The sequence below is a fragment of the Peromyscus californicus genome, unplaced genomic scaffold, assembly GCF_007827085.1.
Source record: "Peromyscus californicus insignis strain IS unplaced genomic scaffold, ASM782708v3 Scaffold_14__1_contigs__length_90479793_seg_2, whole genome shotgun sequence".
Lineage (NCBI taxonomy): Eukaryota > Metazoa > Chordata > Mammalia > Rodentia > Cricetidae > Peromyscus > Peromyscus californicus.
Window position 1 is genome coordinate 41707528 of NW_026294436.1, and position 21079 is coordinate 41728606.

Genomic DNA, 21079 nt, shown 5'->3' on the forward strand with positions numbered 1-21079 from the left:
AAGGCAGAATTTACCATCCAGAAAGCCAGTTTGGATATGATTTTATATTGTGAGAGGATATGTCAGGACTGGTGAGAGGACCGGGTGAGTAAAAGTACTGCCGAGCCTGACGACTGGAGTTCAATCCCCTGAACCCACATGACAGAGGGAAAGAACGGACTTCTAGAAGCTGTCCTTTGACCTCCACATGCAACACAGTCACACAGACACAAACCCACATACACACACACAAACACATACACTCACACATACACACACACACACATACATGCACATAAAGTAAATAAATGTAACAAAACATTAAATGTCGGATATATATATATATATGACATATATGTATGACATATATGTATGACAGATTCCTCTCAGTGTCATCAGACATCTTAACTGTGTTATCCTTTCAACTCTGGGTTGGGTAACATTCTTTCTTAAGCACAGCACTTTCTCCCGGTTCCATTCTTTTCCTTAAGTCATCTCCCAAAAATACACTCATTGACTTGGATCATCCCATCCCTTTCCTGACAAATGTACACACTGCAAAGATCCACACCAGCTCCCATCTCCACTGTGGGTCGAGGAAGGACTTTCTTAGCACAACAGTGTAGCTCACTGCCTCTAGCCCAAGATTTTCAGTTGTTCCTCCCGCTAGTGAGACCAGAACCAGCCAGACAAAGGTAAGCTAACAGTATGGATTGCTCAGCCAAGCTTCTGGCCCACAATCTTTATCCTCTTACCATCATGATACTTCATACTCACACAAGCTTCTCCTGCATGTGTTCAATGACAGCCATTACTTCAAGATACTTTGGCTCCAATACACCTTTGTAAGCTGGTTCCCTCTGACAAAGAAAATATGTGAGGTGACTGAACCGAGAGTCCCAACAGTTACTGGTCTGTCTTCAGGAACTGTCTAGAATATTCTTTTCTATTGCTCATGTTTATCTAGTAGATGATTACTCACAAGCCTAACACCAAAAAGGCCAGAGACACTCACTGTCTGTGGCCAAACAGCACAGCAGATTCCAAATTATTCACGCGACATGTAGGTGTGAAAGACATTAGCATAGAAAAGAAAGGTAGGAGAAACAGTAACCAAAGGAAATGTGGAAATGCTTTAAAAGTAAGAAGGGTAAACGTGTTTCTCTAATGAATCAAAGAAAGAAAATAATTCAGTTAGTTATTAATAATTTACTGCTAATAATTTTATTTCATATATATCATTGCAAAATCCCATAAGATTTTTATATTCCTGAGGGAATGTCATAATAGCTTAAAGGTGTAAATCTTGCCAGGCAGAGATGATGTCAGGGGTAGGCTGGAGCGCCTTGTTTGTGTACATGGCCTCCTTCCGGCATTTACAGTCTTCACCAAGTGTATGACAGAGATAAACATGGAGGCACGGCTCTGAAAGGTGCATTTGGACTCTGGCTGCCTGTGCACACACACCCCCACTCCCCCCCCCCCCCCACACACTGTCCCTTTAGGCCAGGCTCTGTCTGAGATCTCCCTTCAGCATTTGGTCTCACCCTTCCCAGCTCTCCTAAGGGCTTTGGCCTGGACTAACCTCCCTGGCCTGGAAGTGCCTCCGATAAGGTGTGGATCCAGGCCAGCCTCCTACAGCTACAGTTTTCAGGACCAAACTCCCTGCCCAACATTGTGTGAGCACTGTCTGCTTAGGACATACTTTTCTGGAGTCGTGTACTTTGAGGGCCCTTTCCTATCATTGTTATAAAATCGACAAATTGGTCGCTGCTCTTTTTGTTTTGGTTTGGTTTTTTGTTTGTTTGTTTTTGTTTGTTTTTCCAAGACAGGGTTTCTCTGTGTAGCCTTGTCTGTCCTGGAACTCCTCTGTAGACCAGGCTGACCTTGAACTCACAGAGATCTGCCTACCTCTGTGTCCCAAGTGCAGGGATTAAAGGCATGTGCCGCCACTACCACCCAGCAAGTCACTGCTCTTACTGTCTATTCCTGGGGTATATAGTATTGTGGTAGGAAAATCAAGACCAGTCCTTTAGCCCAAATGACAGGCAAGGGGAGAATGTCTAATCTTGAGTTGAAAACACTGCTGAGCCCAAGTCTGCCTCCTGTTTGTCTTTCCAAGGATAGTCACATATGATGCAGCAAAACTCGAGACATGCCTATGACTCTATGGACAGTCAGGACCCAAGAATTTAAGAAGACTTTTATGTGGCCTGTTTCTAGCGTGGTGCTTGCTGGCTAGAGTAGCTGGGCTCCAGGCAGCCCTATTCATACAGCTGAGCACCTGAATTAAGCCAGTGTCTGGTACAGCCTGCTGAATTTAAACATTCCGCATCTCCACCAGTTAGGTGGTCTGAAATCTCCCAGAGTTTGAGCTGTGGGTTCTGTGATAAGATCTTGGGGGCCCCCTGGCGGTAGAATCAGAATCCATCCCTGGTGCATGAGGGGGCTTTTTGGAGCCCACTGCCTATGATGGGACACCTCTTGCAGCCTTGAGGCATGGGGAAGGGCTTGGACTTGCCTCTACTGGATGTGCCTTTCCATGGGAGGCTTTGCCTTCTTGTGGGGGAGTAGAGGGTGGGTTGGGGAGGAGGCTGGGGGGGGGTGTGGTGGGAGGAGGGAAGAGGGAGATCTTTGATTGGTGTGTAAAATGAATGAAAAAATTTTCTTAATAAAAAATATTGTCACAGATTATTCATGAATGAATAAATATATGTAAATTTTTTAAAAGATCTTGGAATGATTGTGACCCAGTGAAGGCCCCCAAACGCTGCTATGCTAAAAGCTCTCAGGATTAATGAAATTGAGCCTTCCCTGGAGGTAAGAGTAACCTTTCCCAGGGAGGAGAGGCAAGGCTTAATGGGTCTGAAATGTCCCCAAAGGCCATACGCTAAAGGCCTGGTTCCCAGCTGGTGGCAGTATAGGACGTGATGGAGACTTTAGAGGCTATGGTCACTGGTACCTACCCTACCTTGAAGGGTATAGTTAGCACCTTTTTTCTCTCCCTCGTCCTCCTTTTCTTTCCTCTCTCCCCCCTTCTCTCTTCCTTCTCTCCTCTTCCTATCCCCTTCCTATCCTTCTCTTGCTCTCCCATCTCCTTCCACTGGGGAGGCAGCGCTGCTCCAGGCATGCTCCCTGCTAAACTGGCTCACTCCCTGCCGTACTGCACACTGGACCGAGTGACAGCGGACTGAGACCAGGAGCAAGACAATCCTCTGAGCTGGCCTTCTCGGGCACTGTGTCACGGGATACAAAGCTGACTAACACAGGCTGCATCCCAGAGCAGTAAGTCCCGTCCTATCAATGATCCTCAGTGAGTCCAGCCCATCAATGGGCCTCAGTTTTGTCCCCAAACTGCAGGCTTCCAGCTCCCCTCTGCTTTCTGCCTGTCTCCAAAGCTGGATCCGAACACCTCCTCTGGACAGAACAGCAGGGTTTTGACTTCAGGGAAACGAGTTCAAGGCAGAACAGCTTTGCCTGGGACTAGTGGTTTTGTATTTTCTTTTTAAAGAACTTGTCTTAAGACTCGGTGTCCCATTGGTACTGTTACTTCCTAAATCTGCCTCAGAGTGGTGGTGACAGATACGGAGCATTATTTCAAAAGCGTCTTACAGGACTGCACTTGGGGAATGTGCTTATAATCCCCCATGTACTCTCCTCACCCCAGCTGTGCCCTACATGACTTCTCTGAGTTCTTTCTGCTGTTGGTGGGTTTTATTATCTACAAGGTCCTTGTATAAACTCACTGCCAATCCCCTCTCCTCTAGGCCTGACCTCCACCTACATGCTGTCTGCCACCCTCCACTGTGGGGCTCCTCGGTCCTGTGCTCAGCCACCTCGGCTAATGACTCACACCTCCTGACAACTGCAAGACTCCTGATTCTTTTGGTTGAGCAATTTGGTGACATATATTGATCCCCTCCCCCAACCCAGAAAATACACACATAAAGTGTAGCACCAAATTTCGGGAGACTGGTGGAATGAAGTCCACCAGAGACTCCTACAGAGAGACAGAAGCCCAGTAGAGCTGACCTAAGTCTGCCACGGTCCCAGAATGAGCTTTCTATGGAGACATAGAGAATGAGTTGGGTTTTTGTTTTTGTAAAGTCAAGATGGAAAAACAAATAAGAGTCTTCTAAAGTTAGTGCTATAAGAAGAAAAAAACTGCAAAATGCATTACCCAGGAGTCACCTGAGAGGAACTAAAAGTTAGACCCATGTTGTTTTCAAAGAACGTTAAGGGATAGCTTTTGGACTTCCTCGTTGGGTTTTAGTTACATACCCAGGATGAAAATATATCTTCTTCAAACAGAGGTTTGGAATGAATGTTTTCATCTTTCCCGATGTATCGAATGGTTTGTTTGTTGTCTGTAGATGTTGAAGGTTCCTAGAGTCCAGAAAAACCAAGGACTTGTTAGCCCGCTGACACGCATCACACAGCAGGGCAAGTCACCCAGAGCCCCGTCTACAGCCTTAGCTTTCCACTGGTCTCCATTCAGCAGACAATGTTGGAAGGCCTGCTCTGACCAGGCAAGGTGGAGACGAGGGTGTGGGAACAGGAGGAGCTGGTTATGATCAAAACAAAGAGGTTCAGGCCAGCACTCGAGAATGGTCATGGCTAGTCTTGGTTGTCAACTTGACTAAATCTGGAATCAACTAATATCCAAACAGTTGGGGACATCTGTGATGGGTTTTTCTTGATTAAATCATTTGAAGCAGGAAGACCCAGGTTGTTTTTTTTATTTACTTTTTAACATTTATTCTTTGTGTCTTTCACATCATGCATCTCCATCACATTCATTTCCCTGTCCCTGTGTATCTGCCCTCTGCCCTTGAACCCCCACCCCCAAAATAGAATTAAATTTAAGAGGAAAAAAGATAAAAAAAAAAAAAAGGGAAAGGAAAAATCTCATCATGGAAGCTGTACTGTGACACAGTGAGTCACACAGTAAACCCTTTTATCCATATATCTTTACTTGCAAGTGTTCATTGCAAAGAGTCATTGGTCTGGTTCAAGGCCTCTGGTTTCCACTACACTATTAGTGCTGGACCCTCACTGGGACTCCTCTTGAGCATCCTGTTGCTGCTCTGTGTGGAGACCCTGCAGCTTTAGGTCCTGCAGCTTTAGATCTGCAGTCCTTTTCCGTGCTCCTGCAGATTATGGATGTGTGGATGTTTGGAGTGGGCCAGCTCATAACCCTGGATCTGCACCTGGGTAGTTGCAGGGTTGGTCAGCCCACCAGCTCTCCCTTGTCCTCACCACCAGGGTGAGCTCTCCTGCATTGCCCTGGCTAGCTCACCCTTGCAGTGAGGAGCAATTGGCAGGCCAGTTCTCCTGCTCTCCTGCCCTCAGGTTTCGCTCTCCCACACCTGGACCATCAGGGCCAGCTCTACTGTGATGACCAGGCAAGGTGCAGGGGCCATCTTCAAGTGCTGCAGCTGGTGAGGGGCAGGGACAGCTCTCCTGCTCCTATGACTTCACAGCCATCTCTCCCACCCACCACAGGAGGCGAGGGTTTTGGGGGGGGGGGGGACTCTTCCCCACCCACCCCACCATATGGCAGATGAGGGGTGGGGCCGGATCTCCTGCATTCACGTTCTCGGGGTGGTTCACCTGTATCCCTGCCAATAGGGTCAGCTCTGCTGCTCTGCCCAGGTGAGGTGCAGGACCCACTTTCCCAAGTGCTGCAGCTGGTAAGGGGGATGGTTGGCTTCCTTGTCTGTCAGAGGCAGCAGGGAACAAGGGTTAAGGAGAGACATCTCTCCTCTGCCCACACCGCCACATGACAGATGAGTAGTGGGGACAGCTCTCCCACACTCACAACTTTGGGACTGGCTCACCCACACCTCTACCAACAGGGCTGGCTATACTGTGCTGCCTAGGCGAGGTGCAGGGCCTGCTCCCCTGAGTGCTGCAGCTGGTGGGGGGCAGGGGCAGCTCTCTCGCCACCTTGGGCATGGGTGGGGAGGGGAATCTATTGCCCCCCCTCACCCCCACCCATGCAGGGCCAGATGTCTCATGCTCATGTTCTGGGACAGTTCACCTGCACCACCACCAACAACAACAACAACAACAACCCCCACAACACAGACAAGGTCAACTCTGCTGTGCTGCTCAGACAAGATGCAGGGCCCACTTTCCCGAGTGTTGCAGCTGGTAAAGGGAGGGTCAGCTCACTTGCCAGCTGGAGGCAGTAGGAGAGCAGGGAGGGCATCTTTCCCTAGCTCCCGTCACCACAGGGCAGATGAGGGAGGCAGCACCACTGTGCCCCTCTCACGCCCTCAGGGCAGGCTCACCCACACCCCTGTCTACAGGGTCAACTCTACTGGGCTGCCCAGGCCAGGCACAGGGTCTGTTCTCCTGAGTAGTGCAGCTGGTGAGGGGTTGGGTCAGGTCCCCCACCTGCTGCAGCTGGTGAGGGGCGAGGGGAGGAGGGCATCTTTCCCTCACCCATGCCACTATATGGCATACCAGAGAGACTAAGACCTGCTCTCCTATTCTCATGCCCTCAGGGCCAGCTCACCCATTCCCCTGCAAACAGGAAGACCCAGTTTTTATTCAGATCTTTTTAGTGGAAAGATCCACACCTCTAATCTGTCCACACCTTCTGCTGGCAGCCTATGTAAGGACATGGAAGAAGGAAGCTTCTCTCTTTGTCTGCTCTTGCTGGCAAGTCCATTCCTTCACCAGCATTAGAGCCTCCTTCTTCAGTGAATACTGAAGACCAGCTGAGACATGACTGAACAACTACTGGACTCCTGGATCTTCCACTGGTAGACAGCCATTGCTGGACTACAGCCTATAAGCCATTCTAATAACTATACACACACACACACACACACACACACACACACACACACACATGAACATACACATAAAGTGTAGCACCAAACTTCAGGAGGCTGATGGAATGAAGCCTACCATAGACTCCTAAAGTAACGGTGTTCTGCAGAGAGACAGAAACCAATCAAGAGCTGACTTAAGTCTATCATGATCCCAGAATGAACTTTCTGTGAAGACATAGAAAAGAGAACGAGAAGGATTTTCTATAAAGTCAAGATGGAAAAATAATCCTAACCCCTAACCATATAGAGAGAATGAATATATATTATACACACACACACACACACACACACACACACACACACACACACACACACATATATATATATATATATATATATTCATTTTATAAGTTCTGTCCCTCTAGAAAACCGTGACTGATACAGAAACTCAGCACAGAAGGAAAGGCAGATAAGAAGATGATCAGTCATGGCATATGATGGCTGTTAGCATAAAGGTGTATTCTAAGGGCTGTATGTACACACAAGGGGGCCCTGCTCACAGAAAAAAATTATATTTGAAGACTGAACAGGTACTAGGAATCGGTAAGGGTTCTTCTGCCACAACTGTCTAGGTTTCAGTGCTGATTCTGCCATTTGAAACTATGGTTTTAGGTGAATTTGTCAACCTTTCAGAGCTTAAGTTTCCTGTCTATAAAATGAGGCAATATATACCTAAGATGTCATCCTGGACAACATGCACAGCATAGAACTCATGATCTACACTCAGTTCCTGGTAGCTGTCATTGTATTATCACCACTATAAACGTTCAGGTGGGTTTTTACTGCTGCAGATCTTCCAGCAGGAGTAGAGAGAGTCGGAGTAATGAGAAAGTTAGAGACAGGAGGCAGGAAAGGGCGGCAGAGGAGCTAAAGCAGAGGCCAAGGGAAGACTGGACTTCTTCCGGGAGATCTAGCCATGAAGGGAGAATGGAGCAGCAGCAGGGAGTGAGGAGGACCGTGTTGTGTTGGGGGGTGAGTGAGGAGGACCGTGTTGTGTTGGGGGGGTGAGTGAGGAGGACCGTGTTGTGTTGGGGGGGTGAGTGAGGAGGACCATGCTGTGTTGGGGGGTGAGTGAGGAGGACCGTGTTGTATTGGTGGTGGTGAATGAACGAAGCTAATGGGAAAATGTGGATTTAGGGAAAGAGAAAGTCACAAGATCAGTATCCCGTATGTGTGGCTACATCTGGATGGGGAAAGAGAGAGGTTGAGCGGTCACTCCATGACACCTGCTTCCAGCTTCTATGGCTCTTATCATCTTAGTCTTTGGAAAGATAAAGGGAAGGGATAAACCAGTGCTAAATAATCGCACATCATTTTTGCTTGTCTTCTTGGTGTTTTGTTTGTTTTGAGACAGGGTCTCACTGTGCTGCCTTGAATTCCCGGGCTCAAGCGATCTCCTGTGTCAGCCTCCCAGGTAGCTGGCTCCCATCACTATGCCCAGCAAACATTCTTACCTCTTCCTCCACTTCTGCCTCTTCCTTCACTTCTGCCTCTTCCTTCACTTCTGCCTCTTCCTTCACTTCTGCCTCTTCCTTCACTTCTGCCTCTTCCTTCACTTCTGCCTCTTCCTTCACTTCTGCCTCTTCCTTCACTTCTACTTCTTCCTTCACTTTTACTTCTTCCTTTTCTTGAATTTCATCCTCCTTCATCTCAATTTCGTCTTCATCATCACCAATAAAAGGTTTTTCTGGGTCAAAATAAATTTTCGTAGCTTCCTATACAATGTAACAGTATTATAGCTGTAATTCATGTGTATAAATATTAGCAATTCCATAGAAAGTGAGCACTAATTCCACAACCAGGTATTCTAGTATCGATAAGAACACAAATGGGTGGAGGAGGTAAAGAGACTGCCCAGTGGTTAGCGACACACACTACGCCTGGCACCATATCAGGCAGCTCATCACCACCAGGGACGACAGCTCCAGGGAGCTATGATGGCCTCTTCAGGTACCTGCACTCATGTGCACAAACCTACACATACTTAAAATAAAATAAAAGAGAGCACACATGGCAGGAACAGTGCTTCCTGTGCTTGCAGAGTTTGCCATTTTTCAGACAGCACAACTGTCTGGATGGGGTGTGAAGCAGGGACGGCCGACCCACAGCGTGACGACGATGACGACGATGACGACGATGGGGTGGCAGAGGGCCGGTCAAGGGGAGGCCGTGATGGTAGGGTACTTCCTCTCGTAGTATGAGAAGGAGAAGGAGAGGCCGGGTGGTGGTGGCGCACGCCTTTAATCCCAGCACTCGGGAGGCAGAGGCAGGCGGATCTCTGTGAGTTCGAGGCCAGCCTGGGCTACCAAGTGAGTCCCAGGAAAGGCGCAAAGCTACACAGAGAAACCCTGTCTCGAAAAACCAAAAATAAAATAAAATAAATAAAAAAAAGAAAGAAAAGGGGAAGGAGGAAGGTAGAGGATGCTGGCAGAAGCAGTGTGCACATTAGCTCCAAAGAGAAGTGGTTCCCATAAGACAGAACCTTGGAGGCAAATGGACCAACGAGGCACAACTGTAACCCAGGACGGAACTGGCATGTCAGGAGACTGGATTGTATCAGAAAGGCGACAAAACATCCAAAGGATGGAAAAAAATGATTAAACTGATTTTCATTTTAAAACAATCATTCTCACAATAAGAAAATAGATCAGAAAGAAAGGAAGAAAGAAAACTCCAAGGAGAGAGTGAATACGATGTTTGTAGCAGTCAAGAGAACGGTGATCCAGGAGATACTGAAGAAGTGGTTCTTACCGACCAATAGTTAGGAAAGAAATGACTAGGGGAAAGGTGCATCTTAACTGACACATGGTTGATGGCTTGGGATGCCATTCACAGAAATAACGAGCAAGGCTGAGGAAGCAGGTTTGGAGAACGAAATGGGTTCTGGTTGGGCTGTGTGCATTCAAGGCACTAGTGAGCTAGCTAAGTGAAAATGTATGGATCTGGAGTCTAAAGAGTCCAATTTGGCTAAATAGTTAATAGTTATATGCACTTAGTTAAAGCAAAGAAAACCATATTTCCACATAAACTTGTGGACTGGTGGAAGAACTTAAGAGAGAAACTAGTTACATAAAACTGTAGAGAAGAAAAGGATCCCAAAAGTAGCCCGAGAAGTCTAAGAGGGCCACCCTGAGAGCCCCAAGAGAAAAGGGTTAACAAGTGTCCAGCCCTTAAAGGGGCCTATTCAACTACTGACAAAAACATATGTGTGTGAAGGACACGTCAGAGTGAGGGTGCAGATGCCCAAGACAAAAAGGAGATCTTTAAAAGTAGGCAAAGTAAAAGACGGGTTATCTTCAAAGGAACTGACGGTTGAATTTTCCATCATGAGCTTTGTAACCATCATACTGAGGAAAAAGAATACCATTGCTGCCGGGCGGTGGTGGCGCACGCCTTTAATCCCAGCACTCGGGAGGCAGAGCCAGGTGGATCTCTGTGAGTTCGAGGCCAGCCTGGTCTCCAAAGCGAGTACCAGGAAAGGCGCAAAGCTACACAGAGAAAAAAAAAAAAAAAAAAAAGAATACCATTGCTAATTGCACGCACAGAAACAAAAATTGAAGAATGAACTAAGATATTTCAGACAAGCAAAAACTTGGTTTGCTACCAGTACATAGACCCTCAGTTAAAAAAAAAAAAAAAAGAATTCTAAAGGGTAAAGCAGAAGAAAAAATGTCTCCATACAGAAGGGCTGAAATTTCTGAAGGAGCAATAAAGACATTCAATAGTAGGTCAATCTATTGTTTTTAATTTTTCCTGGTGTTGTTTCCTTTTTCATACACATTTCCATCTTTCTTTTTTTTTTTTAGTTTTTGAGACTGCATCTCATTATACAGTTCTGACTGGCTTAGAACTAACTCACTGTGTAGAACTTAGAACTATCCGCCTGCCTCCTGAGTGCTGGGATTAAAAGCAGGCAGCACCAGACCAGGCCTCCAGCAGAGTTCTTAAGGCAGATCATTCAAGCATTCCTGCTAAAGTCAGAAACAAGAAAACGGCTGGAGAGAAAGCTCAGGGGTTCAGAACTCTTGCTGTCCTAGAGCCCCCAAATTCAGTTCCCAGCACCCACAGCACCCAGTTCAGGCAGCTCACAATGCCTGTAACTCCAGCTCCAGAGGCTCCATCGCCCTCTTCCGGCCTTCAAAGCTACATGCATGAATACACACACACACACACACACACACACACACACACACACACACACACACACACAGCTTCAATAAAGAAAAAAAGGCTGCTTGCTATCTCCATTATTTAACACTGAATAGGAAAATTTCAATACAATTTAACAATTAAGAAGCCTTTAGAAGTTATCAAAACTGATATGTGAGCATAAAACTTTTTTTGTAGATGACATTATTAAATATCTAGATAACTCAAAAGAACCAACTGAAAAAAGTGATAAATTGAGTAGATTCACACAGTATATAAAACTAAAATGTAAATGTTTATAATATATAAAATAGCAAAATAAAACATTCATATTCACATAAACTTAACAAGAAATAAGCAAGATGAGAAAATTATCTTACATTTACAAGCATAAAAGTACACATTACATCCCAAGTTCCTGGAAAGCACAATTCAACATTATAAAGTTGTCTTTCTGAGTTAATATATAAATTTAACATTATCCTAGTTTTTTAAAAAATCATTTTTTCTAGAGCTAGATTATAGAGTTATATAAATAATAAGTAAGAAAAGCTGAACAAATTTTTTAAAAAATCAGTGAGGAAGGCTTGGTCCTATTTGATACTAAACATAAGTAATAAAATGTTGTGGTGTAGGGTTGGAGAGATGGCTCAGAAGGTAAGAGCAAACACCATTGCTCTTTCAGAGAACCAGGATCAGTTTGCAGCACCCGTGCTGGGCAGCTCATAACTGCCTGTAACTCCAGCTCTAGGGGATCCAATGCCCTCTTCTGGCCTCTGCTGGCACTGCACTCATACTCACAGCACACACACACACACACACACACACACACACACACACACACACACACACACAATTTTAGAAATGAAATAAATCTTAAAAAGAAAATAAAATGTTGTGGTATAATTCATGAATAGACAGATCAAAGAAAAATAATAGAAAATCCAGAAATGGACTTTGATTTAATATGGCCAAGAATTGGAAATACTATACTGTCAGATATTAACGCAAACACTGAATTAGGGGATTTAAAAACAAAAGACAATTATCAGCAGTTGGTTAAAAAAAGATACAAGGAGAAACAGCACATATATCTCAATAGAAAGACTAATCTTCAGCGCTCCCCTGCTCACCAAAACCACATGGACCATTTCAGAGAGCACCTGTCAGCAGATACTCAAACCTGGGCACAGTGACTGAGTTCGAATGTCCCCTTTAGGATTCATGAGTCAGATTCATGGAAGGTTGAGGGACATTACCTTTTAGGTCCCTTCTGTGCTCATGTCTCTATGATTATGTGCACTTGTTAAAAACTCCATGTGTTTACTGTTTATCTGATAACAGGTCTTTTGTAGTTCAGGCTTGGCCTAGAGCTTGCCATGTAACCAAAGATGACCTTGAACTCCTGATCATCCTTCCTCTTCCTCCCAAGGCTGGGACTACAGGTGTTTGTCACTATACCCAGCTGACTCTGTGTGCTTAAATGTTTCCCCTGATTCAGTTGGTAACCACAGTCATGACAGTGCTACTTCAGCAATTTTCTAAAATTATACTGCAATTTAAGATTTATGATGTCAATGAAATCTTTCAGTGGTTACTTCAGAAATAATTTTGACCAAGATCTGGGCAACACAGAAAAGGTTTTGCTGAAGATGCATTTTTAAGGTGATGCTTCAAATCCTATAAATGTTTATATAAAAATGCCTCCTTCCTTCACAGAACTGGAGACATTAATATGCATGGTATCAGATCATACCTGTGAGGTATGGCTGTCATAGCAACCGGAGCGTCTTCAGAATTTCCTGGAGGTACATGCCCTTCAGTCAGAGACTGGAGGACTATGTGGCTGCCGTTAAACAATCACTATGCACTGAGCTGGAATCATGGGTAAAACTACAGGATTAGCCAGGTACGATGGCTCACACCTATAATCCCAGCATTTAAGAAGCTGATGAAGGAAGATTGTCACAAGTTCAAGGCCAAGGCCAGCCTATCTCAAACAGTTCAAGCCAATCTGTGCTACAAGAGACCCCATCTCAAATACACACAAGAAACTGGATGAATACAATACCATGTAGGGATGTAGAAAGGGTAGTAAGTACATCCTAAGGACAGAGTCTCAACATGTCCCACACAGGCAGAAGTAGACAAGTAAGACAAGGCTGAAGAGACATGAAGAGGATAAAATCCAGGAACTTTTGTCTTGTAAGGAAAGTTTACCGACGGAATGAACAGTTAAGAGCCAGATGCTAAAGGGAAGCCCGTTAAAGGGGGACTGAAGATTCCAGAGCAGGCAATAAAGCCACCAGCGACTCACAGTAGATTTAGAATTTTAACAGAACCCACTGTGGGCCAGGTTGTGTCTCAGGGGTTGCTCAGCATCCCTTAGGCCCTGGGTAAGATCAGCACCACTGAAAAAACATTATGGTGGAAGGAGAAAGAGAAATGAGGCAAAAATCAAAGGACAGATTTTTTAGAATGGAAGAAATGGCCATGTTTCTAAAGTATTTTCATATCGGTAGAGGGAGCTACTGGGAAGATGTTGAAGATGAAAAGGAGAGAGGCTAGCCCACAGATGAACGAACCACTCAGAAGTCACACCCTGGTGACTACAAGGAGGGGGGCACAGAAGCAGCTGGTCTGAGGAAGACTCAGGAATGTCCATCTGAAGACGTAGATTCAAGCCAGGTGTGGCAGTGCACAAGGCAGGTAGATCTGTGAGTTCCAGGCCAGCATGGTCTACAAAATGAGTTCTAGGACAGCCAGAGCTACAGAGTGAGACCCTGTCATGTAAAAACAAAAACAAAATTTAAAAAAAAAAAAGGCTCAACAGCTAAGAGGGCTTGCTGCTCACGCAGAGAACCCAGGTTCAATTCCCAGCGTCCACAGCAGGCAGTGCACATCTGTATGTACCTCCAGCTCCAGGGGATCCAAAGCCCTCTTCCAGCCTCCATAGGTACACACACACACACACACACACACACACACACACACACACACACACACACAGGGCTGGAGGGAGACATAAAAACAAATCTTAATTTATTTTAAAACAAATGTTTTCCTTAGGAGGAAGAAGAGCTAGATCAGAAGCAAATCCTCTTCTAGTGGAGTCTACAATGAACACGCAGAACAGCGATTGCAGAAAGATGCTACAACTTACCCCTGAGATTGAGGAAGAACCTGAATGTGACCTTACTAATGACCGCTCCACGCATCTCCTTACCAGCCGAGTAATACCAGCATGTGGTAAATACCTCTTCCCCAAGCAGCTGCTCTGCTTCCTCGTAGTTCAGTAATCGCATTTTCCTGCCTTTGATATTAGAAAGGAGGTGCGAACATGTGCTGATCCAATCATAACATTCTCTCTGGGAAGAGACACAGCATAATTACTATGCAGGGAAAAAAAAAACTATCCCAACGCACTCATTGACTCCCATTGACCTGCTAAGCACAACTCCTCTAATTAGAGCACCTTTCTTTTCTGTTCAGTTAATTGCCCAGAAGTGTCTTACTACAAATGTAGACCTAAATCACATTATCTCTTTCTGACAGGGTTTGTGATCTAGGTTGTAATAAAATAAAGTGTGATGAGGTACCATAAAACCAGATGCAGAAGGATTCATGGGTTTACTAACACTTAAATGATCTGTCCTAATTAATTTTATGCAATTGACCATGTTAACATGATTGTTTGCTAATAACAATAGTGTTGGGTGAGGGTTACTTCTGGGATTGAAACAATCCATCTTGCAGGGAAACCCCGTAACATAGGAAATAAGCAACTCAAAATAGCTTCAGGAAGTCCCTAAAACTGACCAGATTCACTAGACCCCTCCTTCCCCAAGAGTACATAAGTAGTAAAGACTGTTGAGAGTTAAAAGCCCAGCAGCAGAGACCAAATGAGCTGCCTGAAAAAGGCTCAGACCAACTGAACCACCTGGAAAGGACACTCCCCAGCCTGTTGTCCTGTCTGCAGGCTGTGCACTGTGCCCCAGGTTCCCAGCTTTTGTGAGCTTTTATGCTGAAGTGGGCTTTGGTGATACAGCTGTCTTTGAGTGATTTTTTTGTTCCTGTAAGTAACCTCTCATTTGTATTCCTATAAGTAATCCCAATAAAACTCACTGACTCACCAAATTGGATATTGGTACAATCATTACTTTGCCGTGGGCTCACTATCTGGAGTTAGTAGACTTGTTTGTATTGTGTCTACTTAGGAAAAATCTGTCACACAATAAATAGAAATAGCAAACACATTCATGGTTTTTAGTTCCACACCAAACTCTTCTAAGTATTGTGTGTATATCAGTATCAATCAAATATTCATTGAATCCGTGAGGTCTAGGTTCAACAAGAGAATCTGCCTTAATATGTAAGTGGAAGAGTGACCAAGAAAGACACCAGATGTCCACTCTGGACTCCACACACACACACACATATGCACATAAACCCACACAAACACCTGTGTCCACACACATAAGAACACATATACAGACATGCATATCACACATCATCTATAACTGTAGTCCCATGGGCCCAATACCCTCTTCTGGTGTGCAGACATATATGCAAATAAAACACTCATATACATAAAATACATAAATAAACGACGGGCTATATCAACTGTTGGTGAGGATGTGAAACAAATGATAGGAGTGTAAAAATGGTTCAATCACTTTAGAAGCATACATATCCTATTCCAAGAGAAGAAAGTAAATGTCTGTTCAAAGATTGGTACATTAAAGTGCATTGATGCTTTGCCTATGATAATCAAAAGTTGGAAACAATTCAGGTGTCCATCAAGAGATAATGGACATATTTTATATTTTATATATATATTATATATATTATATATATATATGATATACATACAGCAAAATACTTATGTTGCTGTTTGGGTAGGACATGTCCCCTTAAGATTCCTGAGCTGACTGTTTGGTCCACACCTGGTGGTGTTATTGAGAGGTATACATGAGGGCACCAACTTCATGGATGGGTTAGTCCATTGATAACTTTGTGAGGAATGGGCTAACAGAAGGTGGGACCTGGTTGGAGAAGTTGGGGTTCTGTCTTTGAAGGTCACATCCTATCTCTAGCCCTTTCTTGTCTGTCTCTTTCTGCTTCCCAGTTGCCATGAGGTGAGCATTGTTGTAAATATTATGTTAAGATATGTTACATTTGTTTACACTGTGGAACATTTGTTTAATGATGCAAAGATGTGTTGCATTTCTTTATGTTGCATTTGCTTAACTCTGTGCCTAATAAAGAGCTGAACTGCCAATAGCAAGAATAGGTGGGGCTGGCAGGCAGAGAGAATAAATGGAGAAAGAGAAAAGAGAAATTGAGGAGTGAGAAAAGAAGGGGCCAGCCACAGAGCTACACAGCCAGTCATGGAGTAAGAAGTAAAGAAAGGTATATAGGATAAAGGTAAAAGCCCAGAGGCAAAAGATAGAAGGGATAATGTGCAATATGTTTTGAATTAATTAGACCTGGAAAATCTGCTAAAAGCAAAACAAAGCAAAACTAAGAGAAAAAAAAATCTTACCCTCATCTTCTCCAGCTCCTGCAGTTCCTTAGCAGGGTTCTTCTGTAAGTGAGCAGCTCGAGTCAGGGCCATTGCCCTTACCATGCCTATGCAGCAGCTGGAGTGGGACAGAGACAGAGATAGGGTCAGTATTATGATCTGGACGAGTGTAACCCCCAAAGGGTCACCTGCTACAGACTTGGTCCCCTCCTCCCGAGATGGCACTAGTGGGAGGTAGTGGAGGCTGCAGGAGGTGAGCCCATTGGAGGTGTGCCCATGGGGTGGACTGTGTTATCCCTGTCTTCCCCTTTTGCTGCCTTGCCTTGAAATGAGGAGGCTGTTCTCTCATAGACTCCTGCCTGGCCTCAGGCCCAAAGCACTGGGGCCAAGAGGTCATGGACTGGGACATTTCAAACTGTAAGCCAAGACAAAACTTTCCTCTTTATAAATTAATTACCTCAGGTATTTCATTATAGTAATGAGATACTTACTGGCTAACATTCCTAGCATGATCTACTCATTACTGATCCTTTAAGTGCTTAAAATCCGGACACTACTAACCATGATAGTTTTCTATAATAATTACAGTACTGCTTCACCGGGACAATAATTTGTCCTTACTAAATGTCTCACCCTTGTTGCCTTCCTGCCCTCCATTCTTCTCATCTCTGAACATCTGTAAACTTGAATTGAAATAAAGGACAGATTCAGTTTGTCAGTGCGCCAATTGTATGAGCTACTTCCAAAACTAAAAGTAACCACAGGCAGCTCTCAATTTAATTCAGGTTATGATTTTCATGTCTCATCTTTACTTGATTTGAATCTTCAAACTTTGTGAATCTTCTTTCTAATTTTTTTCTTTTTGAAACGGTATCTCAGGTAGCCCAAACCAATCTCAGACTTAACTATGTAGCTAAGGCTGGCCTTGAACTCCTGATCCTCCTGCTTCTGTCTCCTAAATGCTGGGATAAAAGCATGTGCCACCAAATCCATATTTTTTGTTGTCTTTGGTTTTGTTGTTGTTGTTGTTGTTGTTTGGTTTATTTTGTTGTTGTTGTTGTTTGTTTGTTTGTTTTGTTTTTAAGAAAAGGTCTCTCCATGTAGCCCTAGCTGTCCTAGAACTCACTATTAGACAAGAAATCTGCCTGGCTCTGCCTCCTGGGTACTGGGATTAAAGGTGTGAGCCACCACACCCAGCTCAGGTATTTTGCTTTTTTTTGTTTTTACTTTTCAGTTTTATAAAAGATAATTGGTTAGTATTTAGTGAAACACAAAAGTTATATATTCAATTTTTCATGGAATTGGAAGCATCTTGTTTTATTTTGTTTTCTCTCCCCTCCCCCTTCATTCACTCCCTCCTCCTCTCTCTCTCTTTCTCTGTGGTGTGTGTGTGTTTGTGTGTGTGTGTGTGTGTGTATGAGAGAGAGAGAGAGGGAGGCTTGCTAAACTGTTTTGACTAGACTGACTGGCCAGCAGATTCCAGGGATCTGCCTGTCTCTGCCTTTCCCATGCCCAGCACTGGGGACAGACACAATGCTTGTCTTTTATGAGGGTGCTGGTGATAGACCCCAGGTATTCATGCTTACATGACAAACACTTTACCCACGGAGGCATCTTCCAAGCCCCAAGACTACAAGCATCTTAAATGCTTCCCAGTACATATAAAGGTGAAAGACATTTATGCAAGTAAGCCAGTCCTTTTTAAAAACAAATGCTCGGGTGTACGGAACACACTTCCTAGCCCCCCTTTGCCAATACGCTTCCCAAAAGGAACCTGCAGAGCCACCGGGCACCATGTTGAAGCAAGCTGGAAACCTGAACTAAGATTCCTTTCTTTTTCTGAGACAGAACTTCATTACAGAGCCAGCCCAGCCTTGAACTCACAACCCTCCTGCCTCAGTCTAGTATTCCTTTCAAGGTCTTAAACTAACGCCAACTGTTACTTCGCTCCGTGTTCTACCTCCACGCATTAACCTTCAAGTGGACAGCAACACAGGGAACAGCAGGTGTCACCTGTGCAAGTAGCTGGAGTATTGTGCCAACTTCTTGGCCAGTGAAATGGCATTCAACTCTAATTCTGCAATTCCCACTTCGCGTTGCTCCTGGGCCTCTAGTTCTTCCTCCTCCAGCTTTGGGAGAGTCTCTTGGTTAGTATAGTCAGGAAGCATTATGGTCAGCAAGTTGACCATCCACTTGATCATGGCTATATGCAATTCATCCATCTGTTAAAATGATCACAATCCAAACAACCATTTTAAAACAATAAAAACTACATCCCATTTAAATAATAGAAGCAAGGAGGGGGCTCGGGAAGATAACTCAGTCTTTACAGCTTGTAGGCAAGAGAGTTCAAATAAACGCTGGATGGGCATGCCTGCATACCTGTAATCCCAGACCTGGAAGGCGGAGAAAGAATCCCCAGAGCAAGCTGGCTAGCAAGACTAGCCATATAGGTCTGTTCTGAATTTGGGTGAGAGACCTTGCCTCAATGAATAAGGTAGAAGAGCCATTGAGGCCTTCACACACATGCTCACATGCACCTGCACACACATATGCATGAAACACACACAGACACACACACCACTCATGTACACATGGAAAGAAAACCAAAAAAAGAAAAAAGGAATGCTCATACCCACGTCAAACTTTCAGCAACCCATAAATCTTAAAGAAATCAGACAATTACTTAGTTACTGTAATCTTATTGTCTCACTATCTTGTGTTAAACTGATTTTTTGCTTCTTCAGCTTGACTAAGGGTGTTAAGTCACTAAAGTTCAAGTTTCCAAATTGTGCCCAAGTCACTCTAGTGCTCTACAAATAACTCAAAAGGACCCCCACAAGATCTTTAATGGAAGGAAGCAGTGATTAGAATATGTACTATACACAGCATGAACGTGGCAGCCCACAGCTTCCTCATCAGATGCATATATCACTTTTGATGACATTGTATCTTTTTAAAGTTTGCTGTTGATGGTTACATGGAAAGACAGAATGAAATAGAAATATGAATATTGATGTGTAGGAGGCACAGAGGTCCTTGTGTTCACAGAAGCACTGGAGGAACCTAGAATGTTAGCGCATGGGGCTGTTCCCTCAAGGGAAGGAATTCAGTACCTGTCATCCACCCAGAAGGCTGGGAGCAGACATGCATTCTAGCCCGAGGATCTTTGTGCTATCTGAGTGATCAGAGACCACACTGGACCCTTCCCCAGACCCTCATCATGAGCTTGTTTATGTCAGTTCATCTATAGAACCTATCTTTATGGAAGGTGTCACATGTACTTTACAAAGAGTTTTGATATAGTCACATCTGACTTTTATTTAGCTGACTTTGTTCCTCAAAAAGATTTATGTATGCTTTATTGGCACACAGGACTGAGTTAATTATCACCAGAAAAGTTTTCATCAAATTGTGCTGTGCTTAAATATGCCTAAAATAAACCAGTCAGGATCAGACTCCTGACATTTGAACCAACACTGGCTACTTAGTTATATTGAACCCAACTGCCTTGTTGCCTTTCTAAGGGGCACAGCCAAGGCAACACAGTCCTCAAATACCCAGCTCCCTTGCTTGGATTACCAAGCTCCCAATTGTCTCTAGGCTTCCACATCACCTATCTGGACTTTACTTTTTTTGTTTTTGTTTTTTTGTTTTTTCGAGACAGGGTTTCTCTGTGTAGCTTTGCGCCTTTCCTGGAACTCACTTGGTAGCCCAGGCTGGCCTCAAACTCACAGAGATCCGCCTGGCTCTGCCTCCCAAGTGCTGGGATTAAAGGCGTGCGCCACCACCGCCCGGCTTGGACTCTACTTTTTAAAGATTTATTGTTTTATATGTGTGTGTATGTGGATATGCATGGAGGTGGTGAGGTGCCCTTGGAGTCCAGAAGCCATTTTGGACCCCCCTATTTGGAGTTATAGGCCATTGTGAGCTGACCAATGTGGGTGCTGGGAATCAATCTCTGATCCTCTGCAAGAGCAGCAAGCTCTCTTAACCACTGAGCCATCTCCCCAGCTTCTAGGATTTTAGTTTCCACTGGCTTTAGGTTGTTCCCTTTCCTAGGATGCTATAGCACTTTCTAAATACTCTACTACTGTTCACTTACACCTCTAGCTACTCAATTTGCCTGGGTGTCTCTTTAAGGCATAAACCATTGTGTTTATTCCTTCATACCACATAGAGTCTTTAGCAGGGAGTAGCTACTCCATGCTTGTTGAATGGATAAAAAGTAAATAAATAAAATGTGGTGGTCTACCCAGCTTCCTGCCTCTCAGTCAGAAGGAAAAGGTTGTGAACTACCCAAAGCAAGGTTGGTTAATGTGTATTTCATACTTAATTTAATGCATCGGAACAAAAGGTAATCTTGCCTGAGGAGGAGTTAAAAAGGCTGCCACCTCTCTTCCCCCTTTCCACCTGCTCAGAGGTAAATGCATTCCTAATAGCTCTGTCACATTCCAGTGGTCTGGGTGATACTGCCACTGAAATGGCCTATTTTTTGCTTACCTAAAACATCGATCCATCTTTGAATCTCCCTATGAAATCAACGTAAATGGATACTATTATCTTCATTTCCAGGTTATAT

General features: G+C 44.3%; 1 protein-coding gene across 1 annotated transcript in view; it reads right to left on the bottom strand.

The window, feature by feature from the left end:
• Axdnd1 (axonemal dynein light chain domain containing 1) overlaps nt 1-21079 on the bottom strand; it is a 71507-nt gene that overhangs the window by 3699 nt on the left and 46729 nt on the right. The window contains exons 18-23 of the mRNA XM_052737274.1: nt 18511-18719; nt 16519-16615; nt 14231-14341; nt 8279-8539; nt 4261-4365; nt 757-839 (exon numbers count right to left, since the gene is read on the bottom strand). Coding sequence (XP_052593234.1) covers nt 757-839; nt 4261-4365; nt 8279-8539; nt 14231-14341; nt 16519-16615; nt 18511-18719 — 866 coding nt within the window. The remainder of the gene's footprint in view (nt 1-756; nt 840-4260; nt 4366-8278; nt 8540-14230; nt 14342-16518; nt 16616-18510; nt 18720-21079) is intronic.